General features: G+C 59.9%; 2 protein-coding genes across 2 annotated transcripts; both read left to right on the top strand.

Moving 5' to 3' along the window:
* The first annotated feature begins 4,351 nt into the window (after window positions 1-4,351).
* On the top strand, window positions 4,352-8,756 carry PRDM8 (PR/SET domain 8). The gene is made up of 4 exons (XM_083835099.1): window positions 4,352-4,903; window positions 6,071-6,291; window positions 6,427-6,658; window positions 6,852-8,756. Exons 2-4 carry the CDS (start codon window positions 6,073-6,075, stop codon window positions 8,267-8,269), a joined length of 1,869 nt encoding a protein of 622 aa, XP_083691225.1. The 5' UTR covers window positions 4,352-4,903; window positions 6,071-6,072; the 3' UTR covers window positions 8,270-8,756.
* Window positions 8,757-11,564: 2,808 nt separating this feature from the next.
* On the top strand, window positions 11,565-16,618 carry FGF5 (fibroblast growth factor 5). Its single transcript, XM_083835088.1, has 3 exons — window positions 11,565-12,672; window positions 14,083-14,186; window positions 16,111-16,618. Exons 1-3 carry the CDS (start codon window positions 11,658-11,660, stop codon window positions 16,468-16,470), a joined length of 1,479 nt encoding a protein of 492 aa, XP_083691214.1. The 5' UTR covers window positions 11,565-11,657; the 3' UTR covers window positions 16,471-16,618.
* Window positions 16,619-16,643: the final 25 nt, after the last annotated feature.

The following is a 16,643-nucleotide window of genomic DNA, read 5'->3' as shown; positions in this document are numbered from 1 at the left end:
GGCAGCTATTGTTTCCCAGAGCCCGTTCCCAAGCCCTTCCCTTGCCTCTGTTTCATGGGCTGTAAGGAGGGGACGCTGCACTAACACGCTTCTTTGTTCCCATGTTAAATTCTTGCATGGATATATGATGCCCCCCACCCCAAAAGTGCATCCTATAAAACAGGAAAAAAATCCCTTTTCGAAGTGCTCATTTAATGGATGGGAAGGATGGAGGAATCATACAGAGCAGAGAAATCTTTAAAAACGAGGACTGAAGCAAATATAGCTTAGTAGTATACTAGTTACAGAATGAACAGCATATTGTATGTGCTGTGTTAGAGGTATGTTATGAATAACAAAAGCACTGGAGCATTTACATATTTGTTTTCAGAAATCCTGGCAGTTGGATTTCACCATTCTGCGCCTCTTTGCCAGAATCACTAAACAGTGGTACATATGGCTTCTGAAGTACCATATGCCGTAGAAAACGCGAGCTGATGCCTATACTGATGCGACACACTATAGTCTTTATTTAGATTTTTTTGCAGTTTTGAACAAAGAATATTAGATCATGCAAAACATTGTGCAAGCAGCATGTAGTAATACATACAGTAAAACATAATACATTGCGACCGAAGAAAAGCAAACTTAAAAAAAAAAAAAAAGGAAAGAAATGATAGTATTGGGAATTAGGATGTGCACGTGCCAAGAAATGTATCAGGCAGCGCGACATGGCTTTGTACAGCTGCAGCAGGAGATTTGCTTGTGCTTAAAGCAAAGAGTTCAGAGACAGAGCCCTGCAGACGAAGTGGTTTTGGATGGAGGGGCAGCTCGAAGAGATGCTCTCTGTTCCAAAAAGTACCGAGGCTGGCATTTCATTTTGTGCTTGAAGCCCTCAGGGAGCAGAAGCAGCACGTGCAGGAGCAGCGGGAGTGTTCTCCTCTCCCACCTCACTGCCTGAAAATAGCGATGGAAAGCACGGCTTTAATGGGTGATGAGAGGAACGCTTTGGAAACGAAGGGGAACATGGCTGCAAGCACAACAGGCCAACAAGTGCAGCCTCGCATTGAGAAAAAGAATTGGGGTTTTGTTGTGAGAAGGGGCTGTAAAAGGTGCTTTTTCCCCCCCAATCCTGCAGCTCCAGGGCCTGGGTGCTGCGTGTTAGGAGACACGGGTGAGGTATGGTGAGCACCTCAGGCCTGCGAGGGGGCAGATGTGAAGGCACAAATAATTGTGGCTGAAAAGCTCCTAATTCCCTGCTGGTTTAACGCAGTGGGAAGGGGGAGAAAAGGGACTGAAAGAAACGTGTCGGGGGGCGATGGGTGCTCTCATCAAGCTCTGACAGGAAGGTGCTGCACAGTCCCGCTGGGAAGGGAGCGCTGTCCCTAATTCAAACATCATTAAGTGGCTGCAATTTTATGGAATTGATGGGGGGGGAAGAGGGACGAGGGAGTCCCCTTGCTGCTCCCTCAGCCAGCCCTGCCACCACGGTGGCAGCAGCAGCACCTGCCAGGTCAAGCGCAGGGAAAAGGAGGTGAGGAAGAGTCTGGGGGGGAAGGCGAGCCCCAGCAGGGCTGCCTAGGGAATGGGGGCTGCAGCTGCTTCCCAGCTGTGGGCTTTGCCTCCCCCCAAAAAAAACTAAAAGCATGGAAAATAATAACAATAATAATAATAATAATAATGAGCATCCTGCGCGTCTTTGTGGGCACCTCTCAGCCCTCCCGCCTGCCCTCAGCCGGGTTCCCAGCCCACGCGTGGTGCTGCCAAGGATTTTCCTCCTCGCCCCATCCCAATGGGGGCCGTGTCTTCCCCCCCCGGGCTCAGCCTGCAGCCGTTTGCTGCCCGGGACGGCGGCGGGGCCGCCGGCAGCATCCTCGCCTTCGTCTTTCCTCTCCTGCCCTCCATCGGAAGGAAGGGAGCCTTCACCCTGCGCGGGGATGCTGCGGCCGGGGGGGCCCGAGCGGGGCCCGATCCCCGCACCCCCAAGCAGTCTGCCCTCCTGCCGCCCAGGAGGAGGAGGAGGAGGAGGAAGGCAGGATGTTCTGCCGCCCCTTCGCGGCTTTTCCCCGGCCTCCTCCGTCTTCCGATCGGCGCGCGATTAAAGGTTTCTCTAAATCTGTTCGCATCCCCTTCACGTGGGGCCCGCCGCTGCCCGCTGTATTGCCCTTTAGATGCCTCTTCCTTTTTTTGTTTTACAATTGTTGTATCAATATAATGCTTCCTTTCTTCCTCTGTCTCTATAGATACAGATATACAAGGCAAACTAAAGGTTTCGGCCGCTATTCAGCGCCTCCTCATTTGTCCCGGAGCCCTAACAGTGGTGCCCTTTCTCTTCTGGCTGCTTTTCCCTGCTTCTGGAGCAGCAGTTATGGGAGAAGCAGATGGCTACTGATTGGGTGAGCTTTGTGGCTTTAATACTGAATACTTTATGGAAAAGGACTTTATCATGCTTGGTTGGTCAGAGGAACAACGGGATGAGATTTATGACGAGAGAAAATAAATCTTTCCAAGTTGCAGGCTCCTTCACACACCCCGCGTCGAGCTGCCGTGGCAGGGATGGAGCCGAAATCCTCCGCATCCTTCTTTCCGTCTGCCCTGCCCTCTGTCTGTCTTGCCTTCTGGTGCTCTCCCTGCTCCTCCCTGCACCCACCAAACTTTGGGGGGCTCTCGCTCAGGCCTGGCCAGGGGGCAGCCACCCTCTGGAGGGGCTCAGCACCATGCATGTCACGCACCCCCCTCGAGCAGCCGTGGGGACACCCTAATGCCCAGACCCTGCGTCCCCTGGAGATGGGGAGCTGGTCTCAGTACCTCCGCTTTCCTCTCCCCTGCCCTGAGAAGCTAAAGCCAGGTGAAAGCTTTGTGGGGTTTATATGAGCCCTGGTGCTGCTGCCAGGTAGGGCGAGGAAGGGAAACACTGTGCCGAGAGGCAAAATGGTGAGGTACAAAGTCAGAAGAAATTCATAGCCAGCTAAGGGAAAAGAAAATAATAATCCGAAGCACGCTGCTGAATATCCTTTAATACGTGGAAGCAGGTCCTGTGCTGGCTCAGGAAGAAGTTCAGGGGAAGTTCAGCCGGGGTGCCAGTGGCATCCCCCAGCCGGGCATGGAGCTGCATCCTGCAGGAGGCCGGGGACTGGCGTGGGGGGCACCCGAAACTGGGAGAAGGGGCTGGTGGGTGGAGGGAGATGCTGGGGGGCGAGGGCGGTGGGTCCCTCCTGGGAGCCCCGGGGAAGGGCCTGTGCTGCCAGAGGCCTAGCTGTGGTGGCTGCCTGGGGGAAGGCAGCAGCTCCACACGTGTTTCTCCGGGCATCGGGAGAGCTTTGGTTCAATCCCACACGTGGGCACCCCCGGGGGCTGCTTCCTGGCCACGCAGCCTGGGACAGTGCAGCTCTGAGCATCCTTTATGGTGCCCCCCCCCTCCATAAATCCTGGGGAGTCCCCTGGGTGAGCCAGACGCAGCGGGTGCCCCCACGTCCCTGCGTTTCGGCGCTGCTCGTGTCGCCCTTGGGCTTTTCCCCATGCTCCAGACAAAGGCTCTGGGCTCCTCCAGCGAGCGGGGCTCCGGCTGCGCTCCCCCAGCGTGGCTAAACGGGAGGTGAACCCACAGGCAGCGGGGTGTGCATGTAAAGGCGTCGTTCTGCGAGGCTCAGCGGCACCCGTGCCCGGCACCCAATTTCTGGCAGCATCCGAGGCTGCCTCAGCGCCCCAAAGTGCCCCGGCTGTCCTCGTTAGTCTCGGGGAATTTCGGTATCCGACGCCGTGTCGCAGCGGCTGCCCGGTACTTGGTGTGCCGTGGTGGCCCTTAAAATTGTCGCCGATGGAAATAACGTCCGTTTTCTTTCCCCCGCTAATGAGAGACAATTGGACAATTTATGTCACAAAGCGAGGGCTGCAGCATTTAAAAGAAAAAATAAGAGAGAGAGAAAAAAACGGGAAAAAGGAAAAAAAATCCGCCTCTGAAGCAGGAATTAAGATCCAAATTTTACAGAAATTTTACAGACTCCCGTATTTTTAATGTTTTGTCCGTCTCCGTTTGGGGAGACGCTGGGTTTTGCTGAATTAATAAGATAAACGTTGAAAGCATATTACAGGCAGCCTTTAATCCTAATGCAAGGAAAATCGTAATTATGTCGAGGATAAGTGAATTTGAAAGCCAAACATCAGCCCACTCTCTGATTGCAAGCAGCGCTCCGTTCGCCGCTGGGAACGGCTTTGTGCCTTCTTTTGTTCAGCCCGGGCTTTTTATTTTCTATTTTAATTTGGGGGCGTTTGGGGTTTTGTTTCGTCCGCTCGCGGTCGCTGGGTGGTTTCTGAAGCCCGAAACGCCGGGCGGGGAGGGGGGGAAGCGGCCGAGGCTCCCCGAGCTCCCCGGCTGGGCGGAGAGGGGGTACCGGGGGGCCAGGGGGGGCCGGGGCAGGGCCGGGGGCTGCCGGGGACCCCCGGGGCCGCCCCGTCGGGGGCCGCTACCCCTATGGGACCGCGGCTCCGGGAGGCAGAGCCGTCGGGGGGAGAGCAGTCGGGGACGGAGCCCCCTGCCCCCATCCGCTGGGAAGAGGCTGCGGGGGGGTCTCCCCATCGCCCCCACTTTTCCTCCGCTCGGCGGGGCCAGGTGAGGGCCGGGCGGGCCGACAGCGAGCGGGCGGCCCCCGAAGGGGTTAAAGGGAGGGGACGTGGGCTGTCACGCGTCATTGGGCAGCTTATGTGCGGCAAACAAAAAGTGTGGGGCTGCCCGCCGCTCGCTCACTGCACCGGGGCCGGCTGCTCGGCTCGCCACCCCGCTCCAGCCCTGCCTCCAACCCTTCCCTCCCCTTCCCCGGGCCATGGAGCGGCGCTGAGGCCGCCGGCAGCGGAGGCAGAGGAGGCCGGAGGCAGCGGGGGCCTTTGTGCCGCTCGCCGGGGCGAGGAGGGTCCCCCCCGCTCCCTGGTGAGTACCCCCCGGCCGGGGGGAGCGATGCCGGGGGGGCACGGACGGCCCTGCCCGCATCCCCAGACCCTGCGGGAGCGGCCCCGGCCCGGACAAAGGCAGCGGCCGGGGGGGGTCGGGAGGGGGCTGGGGGGGAGCAGCCGGGGGGTGGCCGGGGGGGGCTGCAGGAAAGTTTGGCGGGGGTCGCTGCCCGCCGCTCGTTTCGTTGCGGGGAATAACGCCCCCCCCCTCCCCGGGCTGCGCCGCAACGGGGAGGCGGCGAGAAGGAGCCCCCCCGGCCCCCTTTCCCGGCTGGGGGCTGGCAACGGGAGGGGGGCGAAAAGGCCGGGGGGTGCCGGGGCTGGACCCCGAAAAACGGAGGGGGAAGGCGGCGGAGAGGAGCGCGCGGCGGAGACGAGCGGGCAGCTTGCTCCCGAGCAGCCTCGAAAGGACCAAATTGGATGGCAGATGGGGCGGGGGGAAGGCGGCATGAAAACTAATCGGGTTGCGAAGGGAAAGGGCACCCGCAGCCCTGCGGGGAGCGCCGGTGCTCGGTGCCCGGTTCCCATTTCCCGGTGCCCGGCTCCTTCCCCCGCCTCCTCCGCCCGGCTCCGTCCCCTCGCATCTCGGGAGCCGGGGCTCCCCCTCCTCCATAAATAACCGCGGCGAGGTAAAAATAATTACCTCTGCTTGCTGCTTTTAATTAAAGTCTCGGAGGGAAAGTGCCGGATTATGGTAATGAGCAGCCACGCGTCCCCCTCGCAGAGCGGCCCGGGAGGGCAGCGGGCATGCCAGCGCCGGCAATGACGACCCCCGAAACCCCCTGGCCCCGCTCCCCGCCGGGGCTGGGGTCCGCAGGAGGATTTCTCAGGGTTTTCTCGGGGTTTTCTCTCCCCCGGTTCCCCCCGGAACCATAAATCACGGCGCAGCCTCCCCTGAGCTCCTTGCCTCCGTTATTTTCTCCTTTTCCAGCGCTGCTGCTTTTCCTATCGAAACCCCGAAAGGCAAACACAACTACCTCTTTTTTGTCCTTTTGTTGTTGTGGTGGTTTTTTTCTTCTTTTTTTTTTTTTTGGGGGGGGGAGGGTGTTTTGTTTTGTGGTTTTTTTTTTTTTTCCCCCCACCCTTTTGTTTTTATCCCCCCGGCGCCGCCGTAACGCGCCCGCCTCGCCCCTCTCTCCGCCCGCAGGGATGGAGGACGCCGGCGTGCAGAGGGGGCTTTGGGACGGGGACGCCAAGACGGTGCAGCAGTGCTTGACTGACATTTTCACCAGCGTTTACACCACCTGCGACATCCCGGAAAATGCCATTTTCGGCCCCTGCGTCCTTAGCCACACGTCGCTCTATGACAGCATCGCCTTCATCGCCCTCAAATCCACCGACAAGCGCACCGTGCCCTACATCTTTCGGGTAAGCTCCGCTCCCGGCTCGGGGGCAGCTGCCGGCTCGCTCCCCCCGGGGCTCCGGTGCCCGACGGGGGCCGGCCCGGCCCGGCCCGGTGCGCGCCGTCGAGGCGGGCTGGCTCCCTACGGCGGCGCCTTGCAGGTGGACACGTCGGCGGCCAACGGCTCGGCCGAGGGGCTGATGTGGCTGCGGCTGGTGCAGTCGGCCCGGGAGCGGGAGGAGCAGAACCTGGAGGCCTACATCAAGAGCGGGCAGCTCTTCTACCGCTCCCTGCGCCGCATCGCCAAGGACGAGGAGCTGCTGGTGTGGTACGGCAAGGAGCTCACCGAGCTGCTGCTGCTCGGCCCCGCCCGGGCCCCCGCCCGCGCCAACGGTGGGTGTCCCTCCCCAAGACCCCCCAGTTTTCCCCCTCCGTCCCTTTCCCCGACGGCGGGAGGCGAGGGGACAGCGGGGCCGGGAGGGGGGCCCGGCCCCAGCTCCCCTCCTCGTCCCCCGTGGCCCCGAGGGGGCGGCCACGCTGACTGCCCCCCGTGTCCCCCTCCCCGTCCTCCCGTGTCCCCGCTCAGGCTCGCCGCCCTACGCGTGCCCCGAGTGCAGCCAGCGCTTCCAGTTCGAGCTGCCCTTCGCCGCCCACCTGCGGTTCCGCTGCCCCAAGAGGCTGCACGGCGCCGGCACCGGCCCCGCCGAGCCCCCCGGAGGCAAGGAGGCCGCTGGCAAGGAGCCGGAGGCCGCCAAGTTCTGCAAGCCGGCCGGGCCGCTCCACCACCCCTTCCCCGACGGCACCGCCGCCACCAAGCCCTCCACGGACTTCCACAACCTGGCGAGGGAGCTGGAAAACTCCCGCGGCGCCCCCGGCTCCGGAGGCTCCCCGGGGAGGCCGGCGCCCCCCGACGGCGCCCCCGAGGCGGCCGGGGGCAAGGCGAAGCGGCGCTACCCCGAAGAAGAGGAGCGGGGCCGCTTCCCGACGGAGCGGCCGGGGCTGCCGTCGGCGCCCAAGGAGGAGCTGGTGTGCACCCCGCAGCAGCAGCAGCAGTACCGGGCGGCCGGCTCCTACTGCGGCCTGGAGGAGGGGGGCCGCCTCTTCGCGCCCCCCAGCCCCGAGACGGGCGAGGCCAAGCGCAGCGCCTTCGTCGAGGTGAAGAAGGCAGCCCGCGGCCCCGAGCCCGACGGCACGGCCGAGGAGGGCCAGGAGCGCGCTTCTCCCCCGGGGACGGGCACGGGGGGGCCCGGGCCCGGCGGTGGGGAGCCGGGGCTGTGCCCCCGCGGCTCCGGGGGGCCCCTGGGCGCCCGGCTGGAGGGGGGCAGCCCTGCGCGGGGCAGCGCCTTCAGCACCGTGCCGCAGCTCGGCGGCGGCCCTGGCGGCGGCCCCGGCGGGGCGGAGGAGCGCAAGAGCGCCTTCTCGCAGCCCGCCCGCTCCTTCCCCCACGGGCCGCCGCTGGTGCTGGGCCAGAAGCTGGGCGGCCTGGGCGAGCCGTGCCCCGACGGCACCTCCGCCGCCCCCGGCCGCCTGTACGCCGCCGAGGCGCTGGCCGTCAAGCTGCCCGGCGGCGGCGGCGAGGGGGCGGCGGGAGGCGGCGGCGGCCCCGGGGGCGGCCCGGGGGGCGGCCCGGGGGGCGGCGGGGGGCTGCCCAAGCAGAGCCCCTTCCTCTACGCCACCGCCTTCTGGCCCAAGAGCTCGGCGGCGGCGGCGGTGGCGGCGGCGGCGGCGGGGCCCCTGCAGCTGCAGCTGCCGTCGGCGCTGACGCTGCTGCCGCCGTCGTTCACGTCGCTGTGCCTGCCGGCGCAGAACTGGTGCGCCAAGTGCAACGCCTCCTTCCGCATGACCTCGGACCTGGTGTACCACATGCGCTCCCACCACAAGAAGGAGTACGCGCTGGAACCCCTGGTCAAGCGGCGCCGCGAGGAGAAGCTCAAGTGCCCGATCTGCAACGAGTCCTTCCGAGAGCGGCACCACCTCTCCCGCCACATGACCTCGCACAACTAGCCGGGGGGCACGGCGGGGGGCACGGCGGGGGGCGGCGGAGGCGGCGGCTTACGAGTACATTGTTTAAAATGTCATATATTGCAACATATTGATGCATTTGTCATACGTTTCTACTTAAATTATTGAGCACTTATGGTTTAGGTGTAAGAATAATTCTATGTCAGGGTAAATTTTTATTTTAGATATGAAGCTACGGGGGGCGGCGGGGCGGGCGCCGTCTGCGCCGGGCTCCGCTCGCACCGGGCTCCGTTTGCACCGAGTCCTCTTGCACCGGACTCCGCTTGCACTGGGTCCGTTCACACCGGACTCCGCTTGCACCGGGCTCCGCCGCCCGCCCGCCGCCCCCTTCACCCCCGCCGCCCGCCCCCGCGTGTAACTTCGTGCCCGTGAAATGGAGTCTCAATAGTTCCGTGTTTCTTTTCATCCCCTCTTTCCCCGCCACACGCACCCCTGGAAAAGATTTATTAAACTTTATAGTTTATCTGGGTATGTTGGATGCTTTGACAATAAATGACTTTATTTTCTTCAACGCGGCTGCACGTTACTCGGCGCCGGGGTGGTGGTGGATTGGTGGTGATGGTGGTGGGAGGATGGTGCTGTGGTCGTGGTGCTGGGGTCGTGGTGCCCGTCCCGGTCCCGGTCCCGGTCCTCGTCCCCCGCAGACCCGCGGCTGCCCCGCACCGCCCCGCGCTCGCCACTCGCTGCTTCCCCTCTCGGTCCTGCCGCGCCTGCCCGCTCCTTCGTTTCGGTCTGAATCGCATTCTTCCTTTCCTCCTCTCTTTCATTTTTCTTTCTTTCTTTCATTCTTCTTTATTTCTTTCATTCTTCCTTCCTTTTTTAAAAAATTTCCCCTTTTTTCTTTCTTTTTATTTCCTTTCTCTTTCCTTCTTTCCTTCCATTTTCTCTCCATTTTCCTTTTCTTCTTTCTCTTCCCCTGCTCCCGTTTTCCTCTTTTCTCTCTCTACTGTCTTTATATTCTTCTTTATATATAGAAAGAATATTCTATTACTTCCTTCCGTTACATTTTTTTACTTTCCTTCCTTTTTCCTTTCTCCGTTTTCTTTTCATTTTTCCTTTCTCCTTTTCCTTTTCACCTTTTCCTTTCTCCTTTTCCTTTTCCCCTTATTCTTTTAATTTCTATTTTCTCTTTTTTTCTCCCCTTTCCTTTCTCGTTTTCTCTTCTTTATTTTTTCTTTTGATTTCTCCTTTCTACTTTTTCCTTTCGCCGTTTTTTTTATTTTTTTAAATTTCTTCTTTCTCCCTTTTCCTTTCCTCTTTTTCTTTTAATTTCTCCTTTCTCTGTTTTTCTTTTTCTTTTTCTTTTTCTTTTTCTTTTTCTTTTTCTTTTTCTTTTTCTTTTTCTTTTTCTTTTTCTTTCTTTTTCTTTTTTCTTACTTATTCCTTTTTTACTTTCCTTTCCCCTTTCTCCGCTCTGCTTTTCGCTTTTTCGTTTTCCTGTTTCCTCTCTCCCTTTTCCTTTCTCCGTTCTTTTGGATTTTCCCCTCTCCCCTTTCTCCTTCCCTTTTCCTTCCCAGCCCTTCCCACACCCCCAGCCCCCATAGCTCCGTCCCACCCCGCACCTCGCCCCACCGGGACCCTTCTCCCCCCGGGGGTGCCCAGACCCCGGGTACGCAGGTGGGGGGGCTGGGGGGTCGCCCTGGGGGCTCGGCTGAGGTGTGTGGGGCTCTGGGGGGCTGGGAGCCTCTCTCCAGGGCGAGAGGGACTTTTTTGTCCCTTGAAGTGTATTTTGATTTCTCTTTTTTGCTTTTTTCCCTTTTTTCCCACACCTCCGCCCCCGCCGGACGCGTCCATCCCGGGAGCGCGCTCAGCCCCGCCTCTCCGCGCTTAATTGCGCTTTAATTACCGCGGCTCCTCAGCGCTCCCTAATGAGCTCCCAGCCGCTCAGGGGGGTTTTCCCGGTGCTGGGGGTGCTGGGGGTGGTTTTGGGATGTCCGCATGCTCCCGGGGCCGCTCACGGGCGGGCACTGCCACCTAGCGGGGCTCCTGCCTCTCCTCCGGCCCCGGGCAGCCCCGAGGATGAGGAGGGGCCTTCTTCAGCCTCCCTCCTCTGGCCTTCCCAAGAGCGGGATAAGCGCCCACTTTTTGCCCGTTGAGGCTCTCCCTTGCCCTCTCCGGGCTCCGGCTGGTAGAAGAACCACGCGTGGCTGCCAGTCTGGTGCTGGGCACGCCGGTGGCGGTGGAAAATCGGGTACGGAGCCCCCGTCGTAGCAGCCATCTCCAAAAGCAAGCCCTGCAACACTGAGTACATAAGAAGGGGCAAGCTGTACGGTTCGCTGGATGCTGGGCATGCTCCTACTTTGGCAGGGAAATTGCAAACGTCTCACTCGGGGAGGGGGAAATATTCCTGAGGTACCGGCAGCAGGCAGACAACAAGCGCGCACCAAGCACCAGGCCAATGGGGAAAGCTGCTGTCAAGCTCGGTGCTGCTCTGACAACTGCTGGAGTGCACCTGTCTGTTTTCCAGCAGAGGCTCCTGCTCACTTCTAAAGAGTTTTGCCTTACTTTTAACCAAGAGCCCTCCTCTCCAGGCACCGCAGCTCGCACCAGCACCCTGTTATCCCCTCCGTTTGCCTCCAGTTCGCTCTGTAACCGAGCCTTGAATAATTTAGGTAGCATCGCGTCAGCCTTCAGAGGCTGCTGGTGTGTGTGTGTGTGGAAGGGCTGCAACTGCCAAAGGCAATTAAATTGGATTATTCCAGGAAGTGAGCTATTAGCGTTATTTATTTATTTAGATTCAAGCCTTCCTTTCCCCCCCCCCCCCCCCCTTTTTTTTTCTCTCCACTGCATGGGCACCGCTCGGCCTCACGGAAATGCTCGCAAGGGAAATCACCATCTGACAGCTCCTCGCGGGGTCCGTGTACCCCCTGGATCCCAAAAGGATGCTCACAGCCCCCACGGGCCCACGGTGGGTCAGTGAGTGCAGACCGTGTGCTTTATGGGGCTGACTACTGCAGCTGGAAGGAGTAACTGAGCTTTTGACCTTCCTTCAGGTATGTGCATCTATATTTAGGGGCATCTATATTTATACACATGTGTATATATATAAACACGCGTATCCGTACGGGCATATATATATTATATCCTGAGCTGCAGGAGCACCCCACCCGCACCAGCCCGTGCCGTGTGCGACCTTCAGCTTCCTCGTGAGGCATGCCGGAGGCTCGGCCTCCTTCCTGCCGAACCCGAACCCCGCTGATGGCTCCAGACAGGATTTGGGGGGGTATTTGGTTGGAAAAATGCTGATTTATGTGAGTGATGAGGCAGGGAGGGTATGGAGGTGTCGGCTTGTGTGGAGGCAAGATTTTCCCGATGGCTTTTTGGGAATGAAAGAAAGACTTTTGGGGAGTCTGGAGAGGGAGAAAGGGGGATGTTGGCACCAGCGATGGATGCCTTTGTGCTGGGAAGAAATCTGGCTGGTGGGGCATGGGGTCAGTCTTGGGGTTGGGGCATGTCTTGGGGTCATGGCACCGTCAGTGGGAGGCCATGTGGATGCTGTTCCCAAATTTTGGGAACCGGGAAGGGGGTGCCGCTGGGTGCTGACACGGGCAGTGCCAACGAGGGTGCTCTTGGGGGCGAGGGGCTCGCTGCGAGCCCCCCGGGGATGCTGCCCAGCGCCGGGCTCAGCCTCAGGGCCTGGTGTGGGATGAGACAGGAAGGAGGGGAAGGGAAGGGAGGGGAGGGGAGGGCAGGGGGCTTCTCCGGCAGCCCCCAGCCCTGGCGGAGGCGCAGCTGCCGGCTGTCATCTCCCGGCGGGGCTGCAACCCAACGCCGCCGTGCCCCGGAGGAGCCCCGGGGCTCGCAGCCGCTCCCCCCCCGTAACCTGAGGCGCAGCCCCGGCTGGGGGGGGGGTGTCCATGGGGGAGGGCGTGGGTCTATGGGGGGCGGCCCCGCACCCCCCGAGCCCGGGCTGGGGGCTCGGGGCTCCGCACAGGTGCGGTGCCCCCCCGGGCGCAAACAGCGGGCGGGAGGGGCGGCCCCCTGCCGCCGGTGCTGGGCGGTGGAGCGGGGATGCGGCGCCCTCCTCCCGCCCTTCCTCCTCCTCCTCCTCCTCCTCCACCTCCCTCCCGCCGGCAGCATGAGCCCGGCCTTCCTCCTCCTCCTCCTCCTCCTCCTGCCCGCCCGAGCCCGGCGGGAGCGGCTGCCCGGCGGGGCGCCGGCGGGACGCAGCGCCCCCGCTCCTTCCTCCTCCTCCACCTTCTCCTCCTCCTCCTCCTCCTCCTCCACCTCCTCTTCCTCCTCCTGGGCCGCGGGGCCGAGCCGCTTCCCTCGGAGCCGCCCGGGGCGGCGGCGGGGCCGGCTGTACTGCCGGGTGGGCATCGGCTTCCACCTGCAGCTGCACCCCGACGGCCGGGTGGACGGCGCCCACGACGCCAGCCCGCTCAGTGAGTGCAGGGGACGGGGGGGTGCCGCGCCGCGCTTGCCCTCCAAGCCCCCTTTTTCCACCTGGCCGCTCTCCCACCCTTGCCCCATAGCTGGTGGAGCCGTGGGAGCCATCCACTTGCGGCCTTCAGGCCTGCGCCGTGGGATGTGGGTGGCGGGCATGTGCCGCTGCACGGCGCTTCGCGGCGTCGAGGTGCAGCCTCATGGGCATGGGGACAACGCCACCGACCCCCACCAGGTGCCCCTTGGTGTGGGGCCTGTGGGAGCCTTGCTTCCTCCTTAAAATAAACATGGGAAGTGGTGGAGATCTGATACCGTGGGGCCGGGGGCTTAAGTGTGGCATCGTGTTTTCTCTCGGCATGTTAATCCCTGCACTCCTTCCTCCGGGGCCACTTTGTCCCAGGGGGAAAACAGAGCCCCGGGAGCAGCCGCTGTGTGCCCCGGGGAGCTGTGGTGTCGGTGAGAGGACGGGAGGGGACATTGGGTGGTGGGGACATGCTGGGACACCTGTGCCAAGGGGACAGTGAGACTGTGCAGGGGTGCAAAACATGTTGTTGGTGGTGAGGAGCGATGCTTGGCCCTGCTGTGGGATGAGCTATGGGTCCCATGTGCCCTCCTAGGATGGGGAGCTTCAGGAAAAAGCTGATGTTGGTGGTAGTTTCAGCCCCAAATCTGGCATGCACTTCTACATCCAGGTTTGTGAGGAGTTGGGGTGAGGTGAGTGGCAGCAGGCTGGCTGCAGAAATGCGGGACTCCATGCTCCTGTGGCTTCCTTTCTCGCCCTTGCCCACTGCCCAGAATTTGGAGATCTGAGCTACGGCAGTCAAACCTTGCTGGCCAGCACCCAAAATGAGGGATTTCCCCAGGTGGGAGCTTGTTCTGTCACAGCTGAGGCCGAAATCACCCCCTAAACCACAGCTCCTTGCAAACCCCTCAGCACCTGTGCAGCCAAGACCAACTTGTGTGGCTGTACTTGGCTCTGAAACTGGTGAGAAATTTGTGGGGGAAAAAGAGTTTTTCCTGGTGCTGTGGATCCCAAGCGGGCCCAGCAGCACTGGCACAACTTGTGAAGCCATGGGGCTGGCTGGGAAATGAGGCACCCCTGGTTATTTGCAAAAAAGTGTCCTCAGCCCCAAAGCCCTTTGCTTTGTCCATCACGGGCTTGTAGCTTAGGGCAAAGCTCCCGCCAGCTAAAAATAATAATAATAGGACAAAACCGATACCAGTACTGGAGTAAATGCAGGTTTCTATGAGTGAACAAGCAGCTGGGTTGCACAGAGGCAGGTTGCTGAGGAGCAGGGTCTTTTGGAGGTGAAATACAAACGTAAGCTTTTTATTTTTTATTTTATTTTTAATTTGTCATGCTGATGTGGAGGGAACTGTGATTTATTTTGGGATTTCTGTCATCCTAGGTATTTTGGAAATATTTGCTGTGTCTCAGGGGATTGTAGGAATACGAGGAGTTTTCAGCAACAAATTTTTAGCGATGTCAAAAAAAGGAAAACTCCATGCAAGTGTAAGTAAACCCCCGATTATCAGTACATACTGTGTATTAACGGCGTAGCGACAGCTGCACACACACGTGTGTGCGGCAGCGTTGCTCCGGGGCACCTGCGGCTGCCGGGAGGGCTCTGCAGGGCCGAGGGCAATGGCTTGCGGGAAGTGTGGCTGCCTGCCCTGTGGGGATGAGCCCAGCCTCACGGCCGAGATGTGGGTGTTAGCGATGTGCTCGGGCTGCACAAGCCCACAAGTTGACATAAAGCAGTATTTATGTGCTTGCAAAACTCCCTCGAGTTTTGTCGGAGCATTACTCCTGGAACCTAATGATGCAGAAATGGTGAGCGCGTCACTGCTAATTTCTGCGAACTGGATGGAGAGGCTGGGGAAAGTGGGAATGTCTGAGTGAAGGTAAAACAGGGAAAGATGAGCACAGCAGAAACAGTGTAGGTAGAGAGGAGCTGGCAAAATATACAGTTAAAACATGAGATGAGACCAAAGCAAACATGAAATGAGATGGAAGCATCGCCAAGTATGGTCCCCAACCCTCCCCTGCAGCTCATAATGGCCCCATTATTCCCCTCGACATCTCGAGGCATGCCGTGGTGCAGGCAGAAATTAAATCAAACCCTGTCCATGCATGGTTAATCGCTGCTATAGACAGGGCAGCGTGGAAGCGACCTTGGTGAGGGTGATGAGCAGTGGGACGAGGGCGCACGATGCTCTACTCTGATGAAAGCTGTCAATTTGTAGAAACTTGACCCAAACGCTTGAAGATGGCTGGGCTGAAGAATACCGATAATGCAAAGCCTGCATCTGTTGTTCCTCCCTGCCTCGGCGGGATAAAGTTATTTCATGGCCTAATGAGTGTGCAGCAGCACAAAGCGCGCCCTGTGCCCGTCACTCACGGCTCCGCTTTGATGCAGGAGCCGCTCCGGTGCCGTTGTGCTGTGCTGTGGATCACACCATGCCTGCGGGCCTCTGGGCTCCTCTGAAAACAGCTCTCTGGGTTCGCAGCTTCCCAGGAGAAGTGCCTGGGTTGGACCTAAAACTTCCCCGTGGTGTGGGCAATGCAGTTATCTTGCCCGAGCATTGCTGTGGCTGTCAGGTCATCGTAGAGCAGCTGGTGTGAGCAAAGCTGTGTCCAGAAGGGGGATGGTTGTGCATGGGCGGTGCAGCACCATGGGTTCATAAAAAGAAGGGAAAGCAACCATGAGTTGCCAGGATCACATTTCTTCGATGCAAAGAGTGAAAGGAATCTTAATTCAAGGTGTTATGGGGGAAAAATGTACTGCATGCTGGGGATTCTGTGCCTTGCATTGTAGGGTTCAACTTTTCTGGTTCAATTAGGAGTTGAAAATCCATCCCAGCCCCATGGACCTTTGGGTGGTTGTGAGTGATGGATAGCTGGCATTACATGCTGTCATTGGGGTCAGGACTTGCTCAATGTGCCTTGCATTTTCTTCTGGAGATGTGGCTGCAGTCAAACACCTTACCCCTGTGCCTGCTCAACTGGCAGCCCCTAAACCTGCTTCTTTGCCGACTTGCATGAGAAATGCTTCTTTTTGTTGGGATGACAGGGAGTAGAGCTGATGGTTCATGGTGGTGGGCTGCCTTATTCCCAAAACCCCAGTGCTGGGAGACTGTGCAGCCCCACTTACAGGAGGCAATGCTGTGCTTGTTTTACAGATAGCAGGGGACAGAATGACCCCAGTTGATTTCAGAAGAAAATGGGGGGTTATAAATAACTCCAATGCAATTACAACCTGCATGCCAGCTGCCCTCGTAGGTTATCAGGCACAGGTCTGGTGCCAGAGTGATGTGTGCAAGGAGATGGAGGGGGCTTTGGGGCCCAAATTGCAGGGTATCCGCTGTGCTTGGAGCGGTTTGGGAGAGCGAAGGTGGTGCTAACCCATCTGTGTGTCCTCCCTTGCTTTCCACAGGCGCGTTTCACATCCGAGTGCCAGTTCCGGGAGCGCTTCCAGGAGAACAGCTACAACACCTATGCCTCAGCCGTGCACCGCGGCCGGCGCTCAGGCCGCGAGTGGTACGTGGCCCTCAACAAGCGGGGCAAGGCCAAGCGGGGCTGCAGCCCCCGCGCCCGCCCCCAGCACGTCTCCACGCACTTCTTGCCCCGTTTCCGACAGCCCCCCCCGCCGCAGCTGGCCTTCACCGTCACCCGGCCCGAGAAGAAGCCGCCACCACCGCCTCCGCCACCACCACCAAAGAAAATGGCGGCAGCCACCCCGCCGCGGCAGAGCCATGGCCCTGTCAAGTACCGGCTGAAGTTTCGCTTCGGGTAGCTGTGCCACGAGGAGGCTGTGGGGGATTTTTGGGGAGGAGCGGAGCCCGGTACCCCCCCTCATTCCCAGATGGGACGGATGTGGGGACACTGCTGGTGGCTGAGGGATGGATCAGAGTGGGCACTGCTGCCATGGATGGGGAGCGAGGTGCAGGCGTTGCTCTGCTGCTGCTG

The sequence above is a fragment of the Anser anser genome, assembly GCF_964211835.1.
Source record: "Anser anser genome assembly, chromosome: 4".
NCBI classification, from domain to species: domain Eukaryota; kingdom Metazoa; phylum Chordata; class Aves; order Anseriformes; family Anatidae; genus Anser; species Anser anser.
The sequence above is the reverse complement of the archived record's forward strand: the minus strand, read 5'-3'. Positions and strand labels throughout refer to the sequence as shown.

Coding starts and splice junctions, on each gene's coding strand:
- PRDM8 (XM_083835099.1), top strand. CDS start 6,073: ATGGAGGACGCCGGCGTGCAGAGGGGGCTTTGGGACGGGGACGCCAAG. Junction 6,292..6,426: donor CCGTGCCCTACATCTTTCGG/GTAAGCTCCGCT, acceptor GGCGCCTTGCAG/GTGGACACGTCGGCGGCCAA. Junction 6,659..6,851: donor GGCCCCCGCCCGCGCCAACG/GTGGGTGTCCCT, acceptor GTCCCCGCTCAG/GCTCGCCGCCCTACGCGTGC.
- FGF5 (XM_083835088.1), top strand. CDS start 11,658: ATGTTGGCACCAGCGATGGATGCCTTTGTGCTGGGAAGAAATCTGGCT. Junction 12,673..14,082: donor CCACGACGCCAGCCCGCTCA/GTGAGTGCAGGG, acceptor CTGTCATCCTAG/GTATTTTGGAAATATTTGCT. Junction 14,187..16,110: donor AAGGAAAACTCCATGCAAGT/GTAAGTAAACCC, acceptor TGCTTTCCACAG/GCGCGTTTCACATCCGAGTG.